Source organism: Cyprinus carpio, chromosome B15 (genome assembly GCF_018340385.1).
Source record: "Cyprinus carpio isolate SPL01 chromosome B15, ASM1834038v1, whole genome shotgun sequence".
Taxonomy (NCBI): Eukaryota; Metazoa; Chordata; class Actinopteri; order Cypriniformes; family Cyprinidae; genus Cyprinus; species Cyprinus carpio.
In genome coordinates this window covers 16813127-16836568 of record NC_056611.1, presented here as the reverse complement: position 1 = coordinate 16836568, position 23442 = coordinate 16813127, and the positions used below count along the sequence as shown (strand labels likewise).

Sequence of the window (23442 nt, the reverse complement as noted above, 5' to 3'; positions counted from 1 at the left end):
AGGATATGTTCTTGTTTTTAAATTATTGCATAAAGATGTGCTGAAAGAATCGGGGAAGGTTCTGTGACTGAAGAGGAATAAAATACAGATTAAATAAATACACACATACGTCAATAAAAATAAGATTTAAAACAGAATAAAGAATATAAAAATGTATATTTTAAAGTATAATTTGGGAATAAGGCAGCTGTAAACTGTGATTGGATGGGGGAAATTTGAGCTAGCTTTCAATTTTATAAAAGCAGGTATGAGATAAGTAAGTGTGAGTGTGTGTGTGTGCGTGTGTGTGTGTGTGTGTGTGTGTGTGTGTGTGTGTGTGTGTGTGTGTGTGTGTGTGTGTGTGTGTGTGTGTGTGTGTGTGTGTGTGTGTGTGTGGCTCATTGGTAGAGCATTGCGTTAGCAGCGCAAAAGGTTGTGGGTTTAATTCCCACAAACACACACACAAAAAAATGGTATAGCCTGAATGCACTGTAAGTTGCTTTGGATAAAAGCGTCTGCTAAATGTAAATATATATTTCTTGGACCTGGAAACCCTGCTCTGAACTCTTAACATAAAAAAATTTATTTTCAAAGATTTATTATCAAATGTATTTATTATAGATGCATACTTTTCAAGATTGATGTTTCATATATATCTATTTTCCAGGCTCCAGGTGACATTTAGACAGAAGGACTCTCAGTTGTCAAGCTTAGACTCGTCCAAAAGATATGTTCTTGTTTTGAGGGTGAACTCGCTTTTTTAGCGTGTGGCTTCTTCTGGCAACCAGTTGTGGCATGTTGCCATCGCGTCCACTCATTTTCACAGGAAATTACATACCACATTGTCCACAGAAGTCTATAATCTCCTCCCTGCTTTAATAAACAAACATGCATTTCAAAGACACGTACATATTTGTGCGGCACTCACATTTTTGTATTGATTTTTTTTTAAATATGTAAAACATAATTTGAAACATTTAATAAATTATACATAACACTATTAAATAACACTATTGTGCAATAAATATAAAAAGTAGATTAATAAAACAAATGTTTGTTTTGGATTCCATGGGACTGCTCGCTGAGCGTGCATGTCTTCTCTGGAGCATCATCGATGGTCTGGCTTCACTTCCATCCGTCCCAGGTTTTGCGTGACACCTCGCCACAAAACTCTCCTTCAGGACTCAGTTTTTCATTCAGTTCTGTACGGGATTACCAGTGGCGCACGACCTGTTTCTGTTACCTACTGTGAAGAAAAAGTGACCTACATTTCAACACTTTTAACAAATATATTTCCTCTCAAGTGTGAACCTGGGTAAGTGATTTCAAGAATTTGGTTTCCAGGATTTACAGTTCATTGTCAGAATTAGAAGAATTTAACAATACTTGTCTTATCATCTGTGACTGACTTAAAACAACAGCATAGCGTTTAAAAATATATTTTTATAGTATTCTTTTTTTTTATCTTATATTTTAAACACATTACTATGCTATTCTATATTATGCTATGCCATATTATTATAATAGAATCTTAAGAAATTTGTTAGTAACCTTAACTAGGTTTTCTTTATTATTTAATAATTATTTAATACAAGTAATAATGTAATATAATATGATACATTTATATTTTTAAATATGTATGTGGTCTGTAAATATATGTGCATGGTATTAAGAGAGATAAAACTAATAAATCTTTGTGGATTAGTTTACAAACACAGCATAAAGACCACAAAGCCAAATCTCTTGATTCTTTATATTAGCCTGTTAAAGGTTATTAACCCTTAAAAGGGCAGGCACAAAATAATACATTGCTGTTTTTAAATACTTTAGGGCTCATATAATACAATTTCATATATCTTTTATTCTTTTTTTTTTCAGAAATTAAGCCTCCTCACTTATTTTCTCAAATATATTTACCATTTAAAGGGTTAATGTTTACAAAATTATTGAATAGACACTAAATACTATTTCAACAATCCTCATTTCCTAAAACAAACTATTCCACATGTTTATGGATGTGTGTTATGTAACACTTGTATATTAACATGCACAGTGTCTCACTAAACAGTGGGCAAAAATCAGAGGAGTGGTGATAATTTGTTCTACCCATATGTCTATGAAAAAAATCGTATTATATTTCACTGGTTATAATACATTCCAGCAAGATTTCCATTGTACAGGCTGTCTCCATACAGCACAAACTACTAATTCTCATGTGAACACTGGAGCGATCTCCTCCTAGCTAGTGCTCTCTGTGGGACTGAGCCAGTGATGTCTGTCTCTGACCTGGCTACTCACATACTCTGATTTCGCTCTTCCTTTTGGCTCCAAACTCCAGGGACTTACATCTAGCTAGTCAATTCAATGTGTCAGCACAAAGCGGTCTCTAGGAGGAAACCAAATCCCAGCCTTTTAGAAGAGCTCCAAATTCTAAACCAGATCAATTTGACAGAGTAGGGGCCTCTCCTGAATGAGCAGACAGTGTAAAGAGGTTTGCATTTCAAGGGGAAAGTATCGGAAGATGCTCTCATTGGAGATTTCTCATTTTGAATAGTGATGTACAATATGATGACTCATAGCATTTCTTTAATAGAAGACAGTGATATTAGATGTAAAAAATGTAACTATGCAGTTTATCACATGGATCAGGGTGTTCTGTACTTTTCTTTTGATACATTTCATAGAGAACATTGCAGTAATCGCTGTTGAAAATTCAACTTTGTATTACAGGAATAAATAATTTGAAAATACATTAAGTTTTTTTTTATTGTAATAATATTTAACAATATTACTGTTTTTATGGTATTTCTGATCAAATAAATGCAGCCTTGGGGAGAATGAGAGATCGATCATGGTTACAGCACTGAATGATTTTTGCTCTCTTTAGATCTTTGGAATGGCAGTGAAGGCATCTGATCTTGGGTCAGTTAGTATTACTGTGGAGGAAAGCCTGTGTAATGGAGGAACACAGCCACAGGAAGCTCCACTGCTAACCCATCTGAAAAAGGTAGAGAACCACATCACAGAGGCACAGCGCTTTTCTCACCTGCCCAAACGCTCTGCTGTGGACCTGGAGTTCAGAGACCTGTCCTACACCATCAGAGAAGGGCCATGGTGGAAGAAACAAGGTCAGGAGATCATATTTTACACATTTTGATCAAGGTAACCATAAATAATCTGTCAAACTCATTTAACTCATCGGTCCTAAATAGTGCATGACTTGTAGTTTTGACCTCATTCATTTGAAACAGACCTTAAGGATGGGGTCTTTATAAGACATTATCCTAATCATAAGACACCATAAGAAATCAATAAAGGAAGAAGGCATACAGTCTGTTTTATTAGATAGTGACTAAAGCAAGCATATAATATAATTTATAAAATGTTATTTTTTATAAAAGGCATAAATGAATGAAAATATATAAAAACATTATTTTATATTAAAAAAGTATAAATTATACAATAAAGATAAAAATAGATTATTGATGGTTATGAGGAAATTTAAAACCATTTTCATAAAATATATAATTTTATGCACGTTTTTACAAAAACTTTAAAGAAAAGAGACAACTGGTTTATCAATAATGCAGCTGTCAAAACTCAAGGGAGAGATAGAGTGGAGCAGGAAACAAGACAGAATGATGGAAAAAGATACAAATAGAGAAAATTGACAACTCAGAGGTTCTCCGTGAATAACTGTGCACAAATGGATGCATCCCAACTTTAGACCAGACCAGAGTAGCAGAGAAATCCAATCTTAGAAATAAAATGGAGCCTAAATGGTGGATACTGTGTTTAATAATAGACTATTTATCTCTTAGCTGTATAAGTCAAATAGGGTATTGAAACAGATCTTGACTAGATGCATGCTCAGAGTAGCAACTTTTGTTCATGTACAAAGTGAAATACGATAAGCAATTTTAATTTAGCAGCTACGCATTCAGAGGAGATTAAAATCACATTAGAACGAGTACCAAGACTAGACCTTTAGATCTATTGATTTGCAGGCAACGTCAAGAATGCAGGTATCTCATACTGATCACTTCTGTTTTTATCTGATGAAGCTGACTCATGCACTGTCTAGTCATGCACTGTCTGGCCTGAAGATAGCAGATGGTTCTTTTTGATTTATTGGTGAAAACATAACAGTGTGGAAGATATACTCTTTTACAGCCTTCAAATGCCACAGGACTTTTGTTTTTGCAGTGCCATCACTACAAGTAGTTTAAATTAGATGAGATCACATCTAACGTCACTGGTGAGAACATCATTTTCAGTTTGAAATTGGCTGCTGACATCATCCTAATGCTTGTGTCTTTTTATGCTGATTAATCTTATCACTATGATGATCAAATAGAGAATGGAATATATTTGTAAATATGATAAATGGAAATGAAATGATAAATGTAATTGGCCCTTCCTATGTTTCCACTGTGGCCTAAAGGAAAAGTGCCACCAATGATGATAATATGGCAGTCATTAAATGACTTCTTAACATTCAGTGGACATGTATGGGAATAAAGTAAAAGGGTAAAGGAGAGGGCTTTCCTGTGATATGACTGTGAGAACCGAGCTTTTGGACTAATAGGCTGATAATTAGGGTGCCTTGCTTTGAAATCCTGTAATAAGTCAGACTTTTTTTTTTTTTAAATACTATATCAGCGACTCCTATAAATGTCATAACTTTTTTTTAATGAGATCTTTCGGTCTTATGTGGTGGGTGAAAGCCATCATGGTGGACTCGTAGAAAGGTCAATGAGCAGATTTATCCAGAATGGTTTAATTAGCCACTGTACTTAAAGATTTTTGAGCCTAATTCTTTCATCACCTTTATCACTCGCTTTCTCACATTTCTTAGCTTTGGAGAAATATGTAGTACAATCACGAGGTTCATGGATTAAACCATACTTCTTATTTGAAGGGATTAACTGCAAGTGGACCGTTTGTTCAAAAGGAGAACCGTATGACGCCAAGCATATATTTTTTCTTCCAGGTTATAAGGCCTTACTCAAGTGTCTGTCGGGGACATTTTGCAGTCGGGAACTCATTGGCATTATGGGCCCCTCTGGGGCAGGAAAATCCACTTTGATGAACATCCTGGCGGGATACAGGTGAGGATACAGTAGGTGCAAAACTGATCTAAACAAAAATAGTGAGAAAACATGCTATATTTTTCATTCCAATTGTTTGTATTATTTGTAAACTTTATTATGAATAAAAAAAAATTGCTCATAAATAAATTTATTAAATTTTAAATTTTATTTAAATTAAATTAAACATTTAATTACAAAAGAAATGTAACTGTAATCAGTTACAGTTACTGAGAAAAACATTTATAATTAAATTAGTTACCTATGAAAATGTTAACCATTTCAAAGGGGGTTCCATTTGAATTTTTTTTCACACACACCCACATACAGATTTAACTGATTGCTTTCATAAAGGCTTTGATAGATGCCAGTGTTTCCTGTCATAGCAAAGATTTGATTTCAAAAACAGTATCATAACTATGAAACTATTTATTGTTATGATTTTAAATCTGTATTTATCATCAGAATGATCTCAAAGTAAGAAGATGCACTAAAGTCTGATTTTGTGGTAGCTGTGCTTTAAAATTTAATTATTATAATCTTAATTCAAGTGATGAAGGATTTTGAAAGTCTGACAGTAATCAATGTTGAGTCTTACTCTAAGGTTAACCCTGCCTGTTTCAAATTTAGAAATGTAATCAAATGTAATCCGTGACATTACTTTATGAAAGTAATTATGTTTTAAATAGGGTCATCTTCCCAGCACTTCTGGGTGTCTTGTGTGTTACAGGGAAACAGGAATGACTGGAGAGATACTGGTAAATGGAAAGCTCCGAGACCTCCGAACCTTTCGTAAAATGTCCTGTTACATTATGCAAGAGGACAAATTGCTGCCCCACTTGACTGTTCAAGAAGCAATGATGGTGAGTCTGTAGGGTGAATGATGTAGTAAAGGATGCCCCCTACTGCAGGTTTGGTGCTAATACCCAATATAACAATCACTTCCGAATGCTTAGTCACCTGTAGAAAAAAAGTCATTTCTAACAAGAAACACACTGAACTCAATGATTTCTGCACTGTTTTCTAGGTATCAGCCAACCTGAAGCTCAATGAAGATACCGAGGTGAAAAAAAAGCTGGTAGGTGAAGCTCATCACCTCATTCAGACTTGCCCCAAATGTTTCCCTCTGGTAAAAAAATTCACCTCTTTTCTGTGTGTTTATGTTGACATGCAGGTAAAAGAAATTCTGACTGCCCTGGGACTGTATGAGTGTGTCCACACTCGAACTGTGTGTCTCTCTGGGGGGCAGTGTAAGCGGTTGGCTATTGCCCTTGAACTAGTAAACAACCCCCCAGTCATGTTTTTTGATGAGCCCACCAGGTAATGATGTCATTGTATTGTGACACAAATAAATCAGCATTATTTAGATGCTTGTAGGATTAACAGATACTGTATATTTTTTTCAGTGGTTTGGATAGTGCGTCCTGTTTCCAGGTAGTGTCATTGATGAAGTCTCTGGCACAAGGAGGGCGAACTATCATTTGCACTATTCACCAACCCAGTGCCAAACTATTCGAGATGTTTGATAAGGTATGTGCATGTCCAAATCTTTATGGAAATCTTCAGATCATGCCACTCATCATTTCATTTCTTCTGGGTCAACTTCACAGCTGTATATTTTAAGCCAAGGCCAGTGCATATACAAAGGAAGTGTCCCATACCTTATCCCTTATTTGAGAGGACTGGGTCTTCACTGTCCCACATATCACAATCCTGCAGATTTCAGTAAGTTTTATTTTAACAGAAAAGATTTAAACATTTTCTATTTAGCAAAAAATGTATTACGGTTTCTTAAAAAAATACATAAAATTAATGTCTCTCTGGTTGATATTAAGAATAATATAGAACATATTTTAAATTTTAATTAATGTGATTTTGATGAAAAAAACTGTCTATACACACTACAAAGAATCAATAAGCAATAATCAGTTTGCCACCAGTATATCATGCGTCATACATTTCCCCTCTGTTTTGTGTTTAGTCATTGAAGTAGCGTCAGGAGAGTATGGGGACTTGAACCCAGTGTTGTTTGAGGCTGTTCAGGGTGGTATGTGTGCATTGGAGCATAAGTGCAACTGTATCGACAAAACCACTCTAACCCCATGCACTGCAAAATGTGTCAAAGTGAGTGATGCAAGTTTCAGAATCTGCCTGTGGATAACATCTGTAATGCTTACTTGCACAAATTGCGGTCAGGATGTTTGCTAGACGAACTGATCCACTGTGTTCAAAAGTCGCTTTCAGCTCAAAATATACTGATATGATATAACTGTCTTCTCAAGTAATGTTTTGATGAGAGTTGACTGCCAAAGACATGATTATATAAAAAAGATACTTACAAGCCTGTACTTGGCACAAGAGTACATGCAGTGTCTCTGACACCTGCTTTAAATAGTAAAGGCTGTCTGGGGCAGATGGTTCATGCTTTAACATAATCTTTTATATTTACTGAATTTTTCTAATGACTCATTTTGCTTTCCTACACTTGCTTTTACAGGATTCAGGGCATGTTGAGAGCCATACTTTCGCAACAAGCTCTCTGACTCAGTTCTGCATTCTCTTCAAGAGAACATTTATTACAATATGCAGAGATCAGGTATACTGTTGTCTCATATAGTTGATATCAGCCCTAAACATACCTTATTACGTTTTGTGTCCAAATGACACAATACTGCTTTATGAAGGCAAATCACAGTTACTAAACCAACACTGAAAATGACAAAAAATTATTATTTTTTTTTTGCTAAAATAAACTAAAATAAAATAAAGTGAAAATGGCAATAAATAATAATTTAATTATTCTGCTTATATATATATATATATATATATATATATATAGAGAGAGAGAGAGAGAGAGAGAGAGAGAGAGAGAGAGAGAGAGAGAGGAGAGAGAGAGAGAGAGATGTTAATTAATGTTAATGTAATTGTTAATCATTTTATATAATTATATAATCGTAACATATTTTTTGCTACATGGTGTTTTCATTGCATCAGTGTTTTTCTCACTCAGTATAAACAGGTCTTAAAACATGAAAATAAATTGTTGCATTTATATTTTAGGAAGAGGATCATCGTATTTGGGGGCATCCTTGGCATTTTAGATCTTAATTCAATTTATAAATGAATTATAGCTACTGCATTTTACTTCAGCAGATTAGTTTAAAATGGCGTTTGAAATGCTTCTTGGTTTTTTTGCACTAGGTTTTGACACATCTGCGCCTAATGTCACACATCTCCATTGGAGTGCTGATAGGCCTGCTGTACCTCAATATTGGCAATGATGCCAGCAAAGTCTTCAACAACACTGGTTTCCTCTTCTTCTCAATGCTCTTTCTCATGTTTGGAGCACTGATGCCTACAGTTCTTACCTGTAAGTTAATGAAGAGGCATTAATGCAGCAGTCATGTAACAGCTTTACTGTCAACACATATAACACAATTTTGGGTCTAAAGTCATGTCCTACTTTCATTCAGAGGAAGTGAAAGTGGTTTTTAGAGTCCTAGATTCTCTGTCCTCTTTCAGTTCCCCTAGAGATGGCTGTGTTTCTGAGGGAACATCTAAACTACTGGTACAGCTTGAAGGCTTACTATCTGGCTAAGACAATGGCTGACATTCCATTCCAGGTGGGTGCCTGCCTGCCTGTCTAAGCCTTACTGACTCCATTTTATGCATGATATGAGATGAGCATATTTGGACAATGTTGAAGGTTTAATATAATGGATCTAAGACAAAGAAAACCAAGGACTTGTATAACTCCTGTATTTAATATCCACTCTTTGTCCACTCTTCCTCAGGTCCTTTGTCCCATTATGTACTGCAGTATTGTATACTGGATGACTGAACAGCCTCCAGAGGCAAGCCGCTACTTGCTGTTTTTGGCTTTGTCGATCTGCACAGCTTTAGTAGCCCAGTCTCTTGGACTTCTAGTCGGTGCTGCCTCCACATCCCTACAGGTACATGTTACAGCTATTAGAAGAGCTCCAGATTGCGGCTAAAAAATTTACGACAATAATGTAAAATCTTTCTTCACAGGTGGCCACTTTTGTCGGTCCGGTTACAGCCATTCCGGTGCTGCTATTCTCGGGGTTCTTTGTGAACTTTGACACCATTCCAGAATACCTACAATGGAGTTCCTACGTGTCCTATGTCCGGTATGCTATTTATATCTTAATGTATACTTTTACTAGGCGAATATCACATTTCATTTTGTTTGTTTGATCGTGTTTCTGACAGGTATGGGTTTGAAGGGGTGATTTTGTCCATTTATGGGATGAATCGAACCGAGCTTGAATGTCCAGGGAGGGTTTGCAAGTTCCAAAGACCTGAAGAAGTACTGCAGTTATTAGATGTAGAAGATGCCAAACTTTACATGGACTTCATCGTATTGGGGATTTTCTTCCTCATCCTGCGACTCGCCACCTACTTGGTTCTTCGGTACAAAATAAAGTCAGAACGATAATATTCAAGTCATGGCCTTGAATGGTCTGCAGCTCTTGTGGCCTGTTTTCAGGCTACACATATACACTATAATTTCCAAAGGTGTCATTATCTGCTCAGGAAGGTCAGATTTATTAGTTCATAATTTTCATGTTCTGGTTTTTGTTTTTCATTTGGAATAAATTAATTAAATGTCATTGTCTACAGAATTGGCTTAAAAAAAAATATTTGAATGTTTTTCAGTGTTAAAATGATGCAGTACAAGGTGTTGGAAAAAATGTGGTGTTATGCAAGGCTGCTATATCCAAATTCAAGATGTCATACCAAATTTAAATATGCAAATCATAATCTACTGATCTTTCTCGATTCATTATGGCAGTTCTCAAACTCCTTTAACTCTGACTTTAAGCTTCCACTAATATTGACTTTATTTTTATTTATATTTTTTACTCCGAGCTGATTAGAATGAAGTTTTTTGCATTTCCAGTTTCAGAAAGCACATCATGAACATGTTTAGCTTGAGATGAGGATGTTTACATATCATTGCACAAGTCCGAAAAGGGTTTTAATTCAAACCAGAAGACTGTGAAGGTTCACACAGTGCCTGTGTTTCTATTAAACCATTGTATCACTCTTTTTGTATAGTAGATTTTATTAGTTTTCTTTCTTTTATGATTATTTAGTATTTTCACTTGTATTTACCTGGTGCTTAAATTTATGTATTAAAACAAAGTTATAATATTTTAGATCAACAAATCTTTCATACTATGTATATCAACAATGTATTGTGTAAACATGTCTTACTGCCAAATGTACCTAGTGTGTTTAGAAATAAAATTATGAAATCCATCAGAAGTGCTGTTGCAATTTCAAAACAATCGTATTGAGTGTAGTATTCATAGCGGTTCATATGAGGACATAGAGAAATAATAAATACTTTATTATAATTTATTTTACCCCTTACAATACATAATAACAAAATGTTTTTTTTTGTAACATTGGCTAACTCTGACTCACTGAACGAAACCTGAAGAATAGCACGTGCAAAAGAAACCAAAGCAGCCCCACCCGCAAAAGCTTCATGGAAGAGTCTTTCCAAGAAGAATTATTTTGAATTACTCAGAATCCCTCAGAGCTACAACGCTGACAGCGGTTAAAGAATTTCATCATCCTCGAGCAACCCCTATACAGGTCCATATATAGAACCTGTTTGGACTTCATACTGAAGATTGTAGGTGTGCCAATTTGATCAGGGTTGTCCGAAGTAAAACAGCTTGTATCAGACATTGTGTAGCCTAATATTGTGTAAAATAAATTATTGCTTGGGTGGGCCTATAAAATTGTGAAAGGCAGTATGATTTTGCTGTCTGAATACATTAACTGGTGGCAGTGTCAGATTTAAAACCCAACAGTATCCTGAAGAAAGCTTGTCTTTTGTAGATTTAAAGCTGCTGGTAGGATAGCGTCACAAGTCGCTATGCACATACATCATAATGCTAAGTCAGCATGTGTGACTTCCATATATCTATTGTATAGCTTTTATTTAGTCATTTGACTTTCGCTACAGCGTCGTTCAAATAAAGCTCAAACTTGAAAGTTGAAATTTGTGTATGTGGGCGGTACTACGACTTGACTTAGCAGGAAGACAGAGCGGTATGCTCATTGTTCTGCCGTAGAATGGACGCTTTCCTCGGCTGTGATCCGAGTGTCAGAACGCGGGCAGAGACTTGGGGAAATCAGTGAAGAAATCACCCTATATAGAGCCTCTAGATTAGGTAAAGATCTTCGATAATTACCAGCATCTTAATCGTTACGTCTGGTTTCTCATGTGAATAAAAGTAGTCGCTATGTTGCTCTGACTCATCATGTCACCTAACAGTGGTTTATAAATATTGAAATGAATCGTATGTTGTGACCCTTCTCACACCAAACAAGATTGCGTCGAATTCCAGAATCGAACTATATTAAATCTCATTTACGATTAACCATACATGACAGGCACATGCCGCGACGGACACTGTTTACATTTACAGACAAAGAGTTTGACCTTAAAATTGCATGTGGAGATAGAATTTTTTTTTTATAGACAAAGAAATTGCGAGGCAGAGCTATACAAGTCAGATGAAAAACAAACAAACAAACAAACAAAAAAACTAAAAATAAATGATATTGTAATGAGTTTTTAACTTACTGCACTATTTTTAGTGAGTGGCAGCTTTCAGTCACGTGACCGGCTGGAAGACCTGAAAAACAACGGCAAAACATCCATAAGAACTGCAGCACAAGCCTATCAATCTTCCATCTGTTTCACATCCGCAAATATTTAGATCACCTCTCAAAAGAATAAAACAAAGGTATGTGAACAAAATGCAAGTTTTGGCCATTTGCAAAACATAGTAAGCACCCGCTGCAATTTTTAAATCATTAAACAGTGCGACAAACGTTGTAAACACACTTAGGGTGCTTTCACACTTGGTTCACTTGCCTGGTCCGAACCCGAGTTCGTTTGCTCCCCCCTCCCCCTGCCCCCGCTGGACTCTGTTCATATTATAATATTTGAGTCCGAACCGCGGTTCGCTTGCGTCATCAAGCCAGCTGCTGTTTACCCCGTTGCTTAGGAACGAAGGCGCAGGAGAAGGCGGCAAATGCATAACATTACTCTCTGCACTTTTATGTATTTATGTTTTTGAACCGTTCGTTTTGTTTACAAAGCTTCGGTACATAACGGCACTTGCGTCTGTCTTACGAATGTACTGCAAATGCTCTAAAGAACGCTGAAGGCAACAGAAATGAGATATACAGCTCTCTGCTTGCAGCGCGTCAGTCACGCTCGTCAGGAAAGTGAGTGAAACACACACACAAACACACATTTTTATCAAATAATGCGTCATTAATATCGGTTCACTTCCGCGATTTGGTACGATTGCGTTCACATCATCAGCGAAACGTACCAGAGTTCACATGAACCGTACCCCAGACCACCGTTTTTAAGCGGACTCAGGTACGGTTCGCGGGTGCGCACCCGTCAGTCACGCTCGTCAGGAAAGTGAGTGAAATGTACACACAAACACACGGTTCGCGGGTGCGCACCCGAGTTCGGAAGACAGCGTTCACATCATTCAAACGAACCGAACTCTGGCGTCAATCGAACCCGGGTGTGCACCAAAAGTGCTAGTGTCAAAGCACACTGATGTGAACGCAATCGTACTAAATCGCGGAAGTGAACCGCTATTAATGACGTATTATTTGATGAAAATGTGTGTTTGTGTGTACATTTCACTCACTTTGCTGACGAGCGTGACTGCTGTGTGACAAGGTGTACAGTAAACAAGCTTGAAACCTAGAACTACGTTTTGATAAGCTGTCGACCCTGAAAAACAAGCGTTTAAGGACACAAAAGTGGAGTGCAACATGTCATATTACTGTGAGAACTAACGCAACGCCCACTGGAGCTATAGCTATCTAAGCTATGTTTTTGTTATCTTTTTTTAGGTAACGTTAGATTAAATGATGCTGTTACCTGGTGATTCGATCAAATAGTTGTAGATGTCGGGGTATTTCATATCGGGCCATTCAGTTGGATCATTTCTCCAACAAAAGGAAGGTAAGGAAAAGGGGCACTGACATACACCAATATAATTTACTTTCTCTATATATCTCCTCCTCTCAGGTTCACATAGGGTGGTGAAATAAAATAATCCTTTGACATGGTTCAGAATAATAAATATATTTCCTGTCACCAATTACATTTCTCTCCAGTGAGCGTGACGTTCTCAGAGTAATATGACACGTTGCGCTCTACTTTTGTGTCCTTAAAGGGTAGTTCACCGAAAAATTAAAATTATGTCATTAATGACTCACCCTCATGTCGTTCCAGACCCGTAAGACCTCCGTTCATCTTCGGAACACAGTTTAAGATATTTTAGATTTAGTCCGAGAGCTTTCTGACCCTCAATTGAAAATGTATGTACGGTATACTGTCCATGTCCAGAAAGGTAATAAAAACATCATCAAAGTGGTCCATGTGACATCAGAGGGTCAGTTAGAATTTGTTGAAGCGTCGAAAATACATTTTGGTCCAAAAATGACGACTTTATTCAGCATTGTCTTCTCTTCCGGGTCTGTTGTGAGCGCGACTGCTGTGACAGTTGACGTACGACGCTGCTGATGTGTTTTCTGGTGCGCCCAATAACAAAGATAACACATCAGCAGCGTCGTACGTCAACTGTATAACTAATCTTTCAATTATTTAAATGTGCTTATATTAATATAATTTTGATCAAAATGCTTTAAAAACACAAAAAAAATAAAGATGTTCAACATTCAACTGACTTCCCATTTTTGACAACCACTGATCTAAACTGGTCGCCGGATGAATTGTGTTGTAAATTACTTAATAAAAAATGTGTTTCCAGTGTTGGTTTAGGTACAGGTCACACTTTCATAGTGTCTTGCTCATAGTCATCATAGTCATAGTCAGGGAAAACATTTTCTGTTGTGTACACACAGACAAGGACAAATTACTTGACCTTACTGATCATTCATTACTATTAACTGATGAATTTCAAGCAATCTTGCATATGTAAAGAATTGTTTATACAGGTCCTTCTCAAAAAATTAGCATATTGTGAAAAAGTTCATTATATGTAAAGAATTGTTTATACAGGTCCTTCTCAAAAAATTAGCATATTGTGAAAAAGTTCATTATTTTCCATAATGTAATGATAAAAATTAAACTTTCATATATTTTAGATTCATTGCACACCAACTGAAATATTTCAGGTCTTTTATTGTTTTAATACTGATGATTTTGGGATACAGCTCATGAAAACCCCAAAATTCCTATCTCAAAAAAGTAGCATATCATTAAAGGTTCTCTAAACAAGCTATTAACCTAATCATCTGAATCAACTAATTAACTCTAAACACCTGCAAAAGATTCCTGAGGCTTTTAAAAACTCCCAGCCTGGTTTCATTACTCAAAACCGCAATCATGGGTAAGACTGCCGACCTGACTGCTGTCCAGAAGGCCATCATTGACACCCTCAAGTGAGAGGGGTAAGACACAGAAAGAAATTTCTGAACAAAATAGGCTGTTCCCAGAGTGCTGTATCAAGGCACCTCAGTGGGAAGTCTGTGGGAAAGAAAAAGTGTGGCAAAAAACGCTGCACAACGAGAAGAGGTGACCGGACCCTGAGGAAGATTGTGGAGAAGGACCGATTCCAGACCTTGGGGGACCTGCGGAAGCAGTGGACTGAGTCTGGAGTAGAAACATCCAGAGCCACCATGCACAGGTGTGTGCTTTTGAACCAGAAACAGTGGCAGAAGCGCCTGACCTGGGCTACAGAGAAGCAGCACTGGACTGTTGCTCAGTGGTCCAAAGTACTTTTTTTCGGATGAAAGCAAATTTTTGCATGTTATTCGGAAATCAAGGTGCCAGAGTCTGGAGGAAGACTGGGGAGAAGGAAATGCCAAAATGCCTGAAGTCCAGTGTCAAGTACCCACAGTCAGTGATGGTCTGGGGTGCCATGTCAGCTGCTGGTGTTGGTCCACTGTGTTTTAATCAAGGGCAGGGTCAATGCAGCTAGCTATCAGGAGATTTTGGAGCACTTCATGCTTCCATCTGCTGAAAAGCTTTATGGAGATGAAGATTTCGTTTTTCAGCACGACCTGGCACCTGCTCACAGTGCCAAAACCACTGGTAAATGGTTTTTCTGACCATGGTATTACTGTGCTCAATTGGCCTGCCAACTCTCCTGACCTGAACCCCATAGAGAATCTGTGGGATATTGTGAAGAGAAAGTTGAGAGACGCAAAGACCCAACACTCTGGATGAGCTTAAGGCCACTATCGAAGCATCCTGGGCCTCCATAACACCTCAGCAGTGCCACAGGCTGATTGCCTCCATGCCACGCCGCACTGAAGCAGTCATTTCTGCAAAAGGATTCCCGACCAAGTATTGAGTGCATAACTTAACATAATTATTTGAAGGTTGACTTTTTTTGTATTAAAAAACACTTTTCTTTTATTGGGTCGGATGAAATATGCTAATTTTTTGAGATAGGAATTTTGGGTTTTCATGAGCTGTATGCCAAAAATCATCAGTATTGAAACAATAAAAGACCTGAAATATTTCAGTTGGTGTGCAATGAATCTAAAATATATGAAAGTTTAATTTTTATCATTACATTATGGAAAATAATGAACTTTTTCACAATATGCTAATTTTTTGAGAAGGACCTGTATATATATATATATATATATATCTCACCTGTCTGGAGGAGGTATTTTAAATTCCACATTGTTGGTCACACTTAGTGGTGCATTATGCAGTTTCTTTAGATAATGGACATTACCAAAATTAACATTTTGGGTGTGTTGTTAAACAAATATGTGTATCACGTAACCGTGTAGGCATCATGTGTCATTGAAACACAAAGCCGAAGGAGGGACCTTACAAGGTTTGCCTTGATTTTGTCAGGTACATTTACATTACTGTGTTGACTGTAGACTGTTGACTGTTTACCTGTTCAACACATTTTTTTTAGACCTGTTTAACTATGACAAAACATATCATCCTTTAGGGTTATTTTAAAGTCAAAATGTGGCGATTAAGGAGGCCATCGGGAACAGAACTGTTAAGATGGAGATGCCGTGTTTCACCAAGAGACGTCTGCTGCAAACTTCACTCCAGGGCTCTTAAGAAAAGTAGGTGATTGATATTTTTAAAACATTTAAAATATCTGTTAATCAAAAGAACAATATGAACAGTAATATTGTAAAAACTGTTTCCTATTGTAATATATTTTAAAATGTCATTCCTGTGATTTTTTCAGTGTCACATGATCCTTAAGAAATCATTATAATATGCTAAATTACTGATTAAGAAATGTTTCTTATTACTAGCAATGTTGAAAAAAGTTGGGAAGCATAATATTTCTTTATTATTTTAGTCCTTGCTGAACAGTTTCTTTTTAAAAAATCAAACTGAAAATTTGTTTTTTGGTTTGATAATTACAGAAATAACTATTGTTTATTTCAGGCTTTAACGCAAGTCTCCGATCAGATGGCATCTGTGGTGGTGTAAATACGCATCACTTCTCATTTCCAGCGTAAGTATAATAATACTTAGACATCCAGAATTTCCTGACGCAGCATCTATGTCGATTGTTTTCATTGCATATGTTTTGATATCACTTGTTTTGTCTCATCAGCAAGACAACAAGCTCTTATAGAAATACATGGAGAGAATTGAGAACATCTATGTGCTATTCCATTTCTGGATTCAATCCTAGGTTCTTTTGTACCCATGAACCCATCACAGGTGTGTTAATTCATTAATAATTTACATTTAGATGGTATATCACTCTGTTAGCCCATTCAGCTCATAAAATAGCAATATCTTTTATGCTCGTATTATAATTAACCTGCAGATCCCATTGAGATCCACAAACAGAAGCTGACATTATGGTTCAGTCACCTTCCTCAAGAGGAGAGGCAATTTGGTGGCTATTTTTCTCCCGAAACTATGCATGTGCAGCCACTTATCCTGGAGCATCATCCAGATGAGGACAGAGGTCTTAGTCCCTTCAAAGAAAAGACAAGCATAGCCACACGTCCCTCTCTCACAGTTGAGCAGCTCTTTGATGCTAACAATAATGGAAACAAGGCACGAGGACTAAATGTTTTGGTGTATGGGGCTGTCGGCACAGGGAAAAGTACTGTCGTCCGTAAACTAGTGCTGGATTGGTGTGCTGGATCTGTTTTCTCCCAGTTCAAACTTGTGTTGCCTTTCTCCTGTGAGGATCTTTCCCATTTATCCAAACCAACATCCCTTCGAGATCTCGTGGGCAGGAAATACATGCACCTTCGCAGGACACCTTATCTTAGTGGAGATTATGATAAGGCTAAGGATGTCCTCTTCATCTTTAATGGAATGGAGAAGATGAAGCTGGATTTTCGCATCGGCTCCACAGAGTTATGCAGCGATCCCAATGAGGCTCTCTCATCGGGAGCTGTTGTTGTAAATCTACTGAGGAAATACCTGCTTCCTGAGGTATGAGGCTCAGCTGTTTACTCTTTGAGGTTTTTCACTCTGTGACCTGGCATGTTGAATGATGCCATGTTCCAGATTAAATCGGTGGTGGTTTTGTGATGTAAATTGCAGTACCTTGGTTAATGACATCACACTCATTTTTGTCCAGGTCTATTAATTTTTTAAAAATACAATAAAATGCACTTCATAAATACAGTAACTTGAATACACCTGGTTTGTGATGCACATTTTTATTTACATTTGTGAATTTAATTGAATTTTGTTATTTTTATAATAATGAAGACAAAGCCATTATAAAGAATTATGTGACTTTATTTTTTTAATAATATCAATAATAATAATTTATTAGTAGTAGTAATATTATATGTATTTTTATATATTTGCATTTTTTTAATTTCTGAATTTAAATTAATTTGAATTTTTTTATCATCATGAAGAAAAAGCCTCATCAAAAGAATTTAATTTTTAAAAATAAAATCTTATTATATTTTTATTAGTAGTGAAGGTTTTTTTTTTTTAATTAATGATATTTGAAAAAAAACCTTTGTCACAGACAGTTCAAAGACATGTGGTGCTACCAACATACAAAATAAAAAAACATAAAGAGAAATATCATAAAGAGCATGTGTGTCTGGGTCAGTAAGTCTGTTATAATATTAGACCATTTGAGACTTTTATGACAAAGCAGTTTTTTTTATCATATTTATGAATTCATTCATGATATTGCTTTTTTGATATATCTTAAAACTATTTTAAAAATCTTTGGAAAATAATGATTAAGATGTGTACACACATATTTAAAATGATTAATTATTATTTTTATTAATATTATATTAAATAATATATAAATTCATTGCTTTATACTTAACTACATTTTAGAGTCAACTACACTTAAAAATGGTTTAAAAGTCTTTCAAAATCATATGAAACCACATGTATTCAAAAATACCTTTCTGAAAACGTAACAAATGTGCCAATTACTTTTCTTTGGCTCCCACCTTTTGATTAATGTTTATTGTAATTAATAGCTGCTACAACCTGTTGCTTTTCTTACAGGCCAGCATTTTGGTTACAACCAGACTATCTGCTGTGGACATGGTTCCTAAAAAATACATAAATCGTTATGTACAAATCTGTGGCTTCAATGATCCTGATCGACAGAGATCCTACTTCACCAGCAGGCTCTTGCAACAGAATGAAGGCAAGCCGGGCAAGGCAGCCGAGACACTCATAGAGATGCTTTACCTAAATCTACAGCGGGAGAGTCAGTTAGCAACCGCCTGCTTCTTACCATCTTACTGCTGGCTCACATGCGCCACTCTTCATTTACTGCATTTTACTGATACAAAGTCACCAATTCGAACCCTCACTGGCATCTACACCAGCTTCATGAGGCTCAACTTTGGAGGAGAAGTGATAACTGTGGATGGAAACGTCTCTTCACAAGAGCAACAGAACTCATTAATGCTCTATGTGGTCCGAACTGTTGGTAAACTAGCTTTTGATGGCGTCACCAACAAGCGGTCGTCGTTCTCCGCTGAAGAACTGGAGCAGTGGGTTGGTGGCAAGACCAAAACAGATGAAGAACTCCAACAACTGGCGGTGTTTCGCACAGATGTGCTTGACTTCTTTCTGGTTTCTCGAGATTATCATGGTATGGATCCCGAATCAGATGGTAAACACTATGTGTTTACTGTTCCCGCCATGCAGGAATATCTAGCTGCTCTTTACGTCGTTCTTGGTGAAAACAAAAGCGTCCTGGAGAAGTTGACTAAGGAGGTTTCTGAGGCTTTGGGACAAGCCAGTGAGGACATCACAAGCCTCCTGAGCATCCTCTCCAAAATCATACCTTTCCGAATCTTCGCCGTTTTCAACTTGCTTAAGTTGTTCCCAAAACTCTTTGAGCGAGTCAGCAGCCACAGCAAAGGGCGTATCGCGAACACCATGGCGGCGGAAATGTTTCGTTCGGAGGACAGCTTCAATGAAGATGTTTTGGACCAGGTGGAACAAAGCCTCCTAGGAGTGCATGGTCCACAGCCACAGGAGGAAACCTACACAAGAGCGTTTGAACTCTACCCTATCTTTATGGGTGGACTTCTTCATTACGGGAACCGGAGGATGTTAGACCAGCTCGGATGCAGCATCAAGAGTCAGACGGTTTCTCAGATCACCCGTGCGCTGAGGAAACACCTGATCAAGGAGAGCCAGAAAAAGCAGCCTCCCGAGGAGCTCATGGACCTTCTGGTCCTGCTTTATGAGTTCCAGAACCCTCGACTCACAGCTGAAGTCCTCCAGTCCATCAAGACCATCAACTTGTCGACTGTGCGCATGACGCCACACAAGTGCTTCGTGCTGAGCATGGTTCTGAGCTGCACGAGCTCAAGCTTCCACCTGAACGAGCTCAACCTCTCCTCCTGCCACATCACTCCAGAGTTATTGGAGATGCTCTGGCCAGCCTTCCGTCACACTAGCAACCTCAAGTGAGACATGCACTTATTATAGAGAAAACTAGTCAATGTTTTGCATGCTTGAGTCAAGTAGTTCTATGCATAAAACTGGAAACATTTGAACCATACCGAACATCTGACTTCAAAAGCTTTTTAGATTCTCTATAGCTAAATTTGATACAAATACATGTTTGGGGCTCATTAACTAGCAGTTTGGTGTTTTTAAACCAATAGTTAGACTAAAATTTTCATTATTAGTTTTAAATGTAGAATTTATGTAAATTGTCTCTTTGCTGTCCATCCAGAACTTACCTGCTAAATAACAATAATCATCTTGTTAAGATTGAGTTTTTCTGGTCTTAGCTGGTTCTCTCAACATGACCAGATGAAAAGTGCCCTAAACCAGGCAACAGACTAACCTGAGCAGTCTAGGATAATAGAAATTAGCTATTTTAAATTGAAATACTATTTCACAATATTAATCTTTTACTGTATTTTTGATTAAAATGGGTGATGGTAAGAAACTTCTTACAGACCCCATTTTTTGAACACTTTCAAACTTATCTTTTATATAAATGTTTGCCCTCTAATACACTGACCTCCAGATTTATGAATAACAAAAAAGTTTGTAATGTGCTGCATGTTACTGAGTGAAAGTAACAGCAATTGAGGACTGGTTGGTCTTTATAATGTGGTTTTAATGGACCTTGCCTTCAGGTTGCTTTGCTTGCAGAATGCAGTTGGTAATAATTACTTCTTAGCACAATTGCCTCATTAGTTATTGATTTTCTGCCTGGGAAATCAACAAACTAATGGCACACACGTGTGTGTGTGTGTGTGTGTGTGTGTGTGTGTGTGTGTGTGTGTGTGTGTGTGTGTTTTTGCTCGCTGTGTGTTTACAGTCTCCAGTTTAACAGCCTGGGTCCTGAGTCCTGCATTCTACTGCGAGATCTCCTGCTTGAGCCCAACTGTACTATTAAGTCAATACAGTAAGCCTATTTTCAATAGCACATTATTACTGTGATATATTCATGGTTGAGGAGGTAGGTTACATTCGAACTGCCAAAAAAAAAGCAATTTCTGTTTGTTTACCAATAACTTGAGCTGGAAAACTCAGTCTATGTAATGTGTTTGTTAGTGACATTGCATCTCTTCACTGATTCTTGAGACACAGGACAAAAACATGTCCCAAAATGTACATATTTATTAGTGTATTTATTTTAGTATTATTTATATACCAGTTTTTATTAAAGTTTTTAATTAGTTTTTTTTTTTTTTTTATATATATTTTAATTTTATTTACATTTTTAGTTATTTTGTTATGTTTTTGTCATTTTTATTATTTTTAATATTGCAAATATACTGTTAATGTTTAAACCATTTTTATTTCAGTTTTATTTTATTTATTTTTTTGTAATTGTTTTATGTGTTTTGTCATTTTTATTATTTGTAAATATACTATTTATGCTTAGTTAATTTTAATTTCAGTTTTAATTTTTGAGATCAGGTTTAGTTTATTTCCAGTTTATTATAGTGCTTCAAAATAAACTTATTTCATTTAGTTGCTAAGCTATTTAAAATTTATATTTTAGTTTTTCATCCTTCGTTTATCTGTTTTTCATTTCATTTCAGCTTTGTTTGTTATTTTTTTTTTAAATTTTGGTAATGATGTGTGTAAAATTTCACTTGTTTTTCCATTCATTCTTTGAAGTAAATGCTAAATTTGCAGTATTTATGATAAATAATTTGGCACACTATTTTAGTATTCGACTGGATTGACCCATACAGTAATAGGCTAAGAAAAAACATTTTGTGAGAAAAAGAAAGAAGTTACTACTGAATGTAAATGTATAACTATGACCTTGTTTAACAGTTTAATCCAGAAAAATTAATAGATACATACACTGCTTTTTTAGTTGCATCCCTTGTCTAAAGAACCACTGTGATGATATTCAGGAAAAAGTGTTTCTTATGCTTTTTGTGTGAATTTCCTGTTGCTGTGATCACAGGTTGTGTGACAACTACTTGACAGACACCGGCATCAGCCATCTACTGGAAGCTCTGTCTGGTAACCACTCTCTGCGGCGGCTGTATCTGATGCACACAGGCCTCGGGGACCAATCGGCACACCTGCTGGCCGAGAGACTTGGCCAGCATAATATGTTACAGGAGCTAAATGTGGCCTACAACAACATCGGAGACAGTGCAGCTCTCACTCTGGTCGATGCCTGTCGCGAACATCCCAGCATCCACACAGTACAGTGAGTACAATAATACATTTGAATAGTTCAATCATATGTGTCTTTCTTTTAAATCCATCTGATGTTAATAGATGTTTTATGCTCATACTTCCTCTCAGCCTGTATCTGAACCAGCTTACCGATGTGGGCAAGCAGTCACTGTACGTGCGTGGTGGTCCTCGGGTCAAGGAGGGCCGGCGGGTGAAGGTCTTGGCATCTGTAACGGAGGGTTCAGACATCTCAGAGGACTGGCATCCCATTCTGAGCGTTATTGGAAAAAATTCTCTTTCCTGGGACAGAGGCCGTGTACGCGAGCAACTGCAGGTCTTCCTGAAAGACCTGGAATGGGGTCGCAAACAGCACCCGAGTTTCTGGAAAAAGATGCACTTCCGACGAGTGGAGAGCGTCGTGAGGCAAATGCTGCGCTTACTGGAAAAGAGCAGTGATACGGGAACAGGGACTGGTATAAAATAATGTAACTATCCTAGAAGCTAAAGGGATTTGGGAAAATTTGTTGCCATATTTCAATCCAGTCAGCCTTAATATTTCCCAGTTAGATTTTAAAGGGATTTCCATCCACTCACATGACCACATACTGATTAGGTCATTTTGAGAAAACACTGTGACAATATGTTTGAGGGAAAGATCAATATTCACTACTCCATAATACTTCAGATCAGTACTTGAAAACTGCTCCTTGTTGCATGATGACAGTTTTTTGCCATAAAAAGCCATTTCCTATGCATATGTATTCAGGGAGAATTCAGTTTTTTTTTTTGTTATCATAAATTAATTGTAGGAGTGTCATGCCGTTTTGTATATGGGTTAACTCTTTAAACAATGTTTGAGTGTGAAATGGTGCTCTAGACAAGGTTAACAAAGTAAGGTTTAGATGCTTCTGCAATCTTACCATATCTTTTGCCTTAATATTTGATTGAAAAAAATGTTTGAACTAACAAATTGTGACTGAAATTTGCTATGCAGTAACAACAAAATAAAACTAAAAGTGCTTATGAAAGGTGGCTCCCTGTCAAACTGTATAGCTTTGACTTTAGCTAAATAAGATGCTGGTTTACCAGCTCGAACTGTCTTATTTTAGAGGAGTTTGTTGTCAGTTGTCTTAATTAAGAGTTGGTTATGTAATACCCCCTTCGGATCTGATTATGGTTGAGGTGTTGTCTCATAAACCGAAG

At 36.9% G+C, this 23442-nt stretch overlaps 2 protein-coding genes and 1 long non-coding RNA gene across 10 annotated transcripts; 2 read left to right on the top strand and 1 right to left on the bottom strand.

Moving 5' to 3' along the window:
- Nucleotides 1-2843: 2843 nt before the first annotated feature.
- Nucleotides 2844-11752, bottom strand: LOC122139819. 2 transcript variants are annotated; one of them, XR_006156564.1, is made up of 3 exons: nucleotides 11698-11752; nucleotides 8334-8437; nucleotides 2844-2977 (listed from the first exon to the last, which is right to left on the bottom strand). It is a non-coding gene; the product is annotated as an uncharacterized LOC122139819 (long non-coding RNA). The 2 variants fall into 2 exon arrangements; XR_006156563.1 differs by having other exon boundaries at nucleotides 2963-3069.
- Nucleotides 2876-10769, top strand: abcg4b (ATP-binding cassette, sub-family G (WHITE), member 4b). Of its 2 annotated transcripts, none has more exons than XM_042739494.1 (14): nucleotides 2876-3107; nucleotides 4973-5090; nucleotides 5773-5932; nucleotides 6097-6147; nucleotides 6244-6389; nucleotides 6476-6599; nucleotides 6680-6794; nucleotides 7051-7193; nucleotides 7567-7665; nucleotides 8271-8439; nucleotides 8592-8692; nucleotides 8864-9022; nucleotides 9102-9220; nucleotides 9303-10769. In XM_042739494.1, exons 1-14 carry the CDS (start codon nucleotides 2876-2878, stop codon nucleotides 9526-9528), a joined length of 1962 nt encoding a protein of 653 aa, XP_042595428.1. In that variant the 3' UTR covers nucleotides 9529-10769. The 2 variants fall into 2 exon arrangements, with proteins under 2 accessions (XP_042595428.1, XP_042595429.1); XM_042739495.1 differs by having other exon boundaries at nucleotides 5800-5932; nucleotides 9303-10767.
- On the top strand, nucleotides 11103-23267 carry nlrx1 (NLR family member X1). Of its 6 annotated transcripts, none has more exons than XM_042739488.1 (10): nucleotides 11106-11281; nucleotides 12999-13110; nucleotides 16091-16214; nucleotides 16549-16618; nucleotides 16721-16830; nucleotides 16940-17562; nucleotides 18619-20042; nucleotides 20912-20998; nucleotides 22019-22270; nucleotides 22369-23267. In XM_042739488.1, exons 3-10 carry the CDS (start codon nucleotides 16109-16111, stop codon nucleotides 22721-22723), a joined length of 3027 nt encoding a protein of 1008 aa, XP_042595422.1. In that variant the 5' UTR covers nucleotides 11106-11281; nucleotides 12999-13110; nucleotides 16091-16108; the 3' UTR covers nucleotides 22724-23267. The 6 variants fall into 6 exon arrangements, with proteins under 6 accessions (XP_042595424.1, XP_042595422.1, XP_042595421.1 ...); XM_042739492.1 differs by having other exon boundaries at nucleotides 11109-11281; nucleotides 16123-16214; XM_042739487.1 differs by lacking the exon at nucleotides 12999-13110 and having other exon boundaries at nucleotides 11107-11281.
- The last annotated feature ends 175 nt before the right edge of the window (nucleotides 23268-23442 follow it).

Bases quoted from the DNA above. Each gene is read 5' to 3' on its own strand.
- abcg4b (XM_042739494.1), top strand. From the start codon at position 2,876: ATGGCAGTGAAGGCATCTGATCTTGGGTCAGTTAGTATTACTGTGGAG. The intron at 6,390-6,475 runs GTAATGATGTCA...TATTTTTTTCAG, and splicing joins TTTTTTGATGAGCCCACCAG to TGGTTTGGATAGTGCGTCCT. The intron at 9,221-9,302 runs GTATGCTATTTA...TGTTTCTGACAG, and splicing joins TCCTACGTGTCCTATGTCCG to GTATGGGTTTGAAGGGGTGA.
- nlrx1 (XM_042739488.1), top strand. From the start codon at position 16,109: ATGTGGCGATTAAGGAGGCCATCGGGAACAGAACTGTTAAGATGGAGA. The intron at 16,831-16,939 runs GTGTGTTAATTC...ATTAACCTGCAG, and splicing joins TACCCATGAACCCATCACAG to ATCCCATTGAGATCCACAAA. The intron at 17,563-18,618 runs GTATGAGGCTCA...CTTTTCTTACAG, and splicing joins GGAAATACCTGCTTCCTGAG to GCCAGCATTTTGGTTACAAC.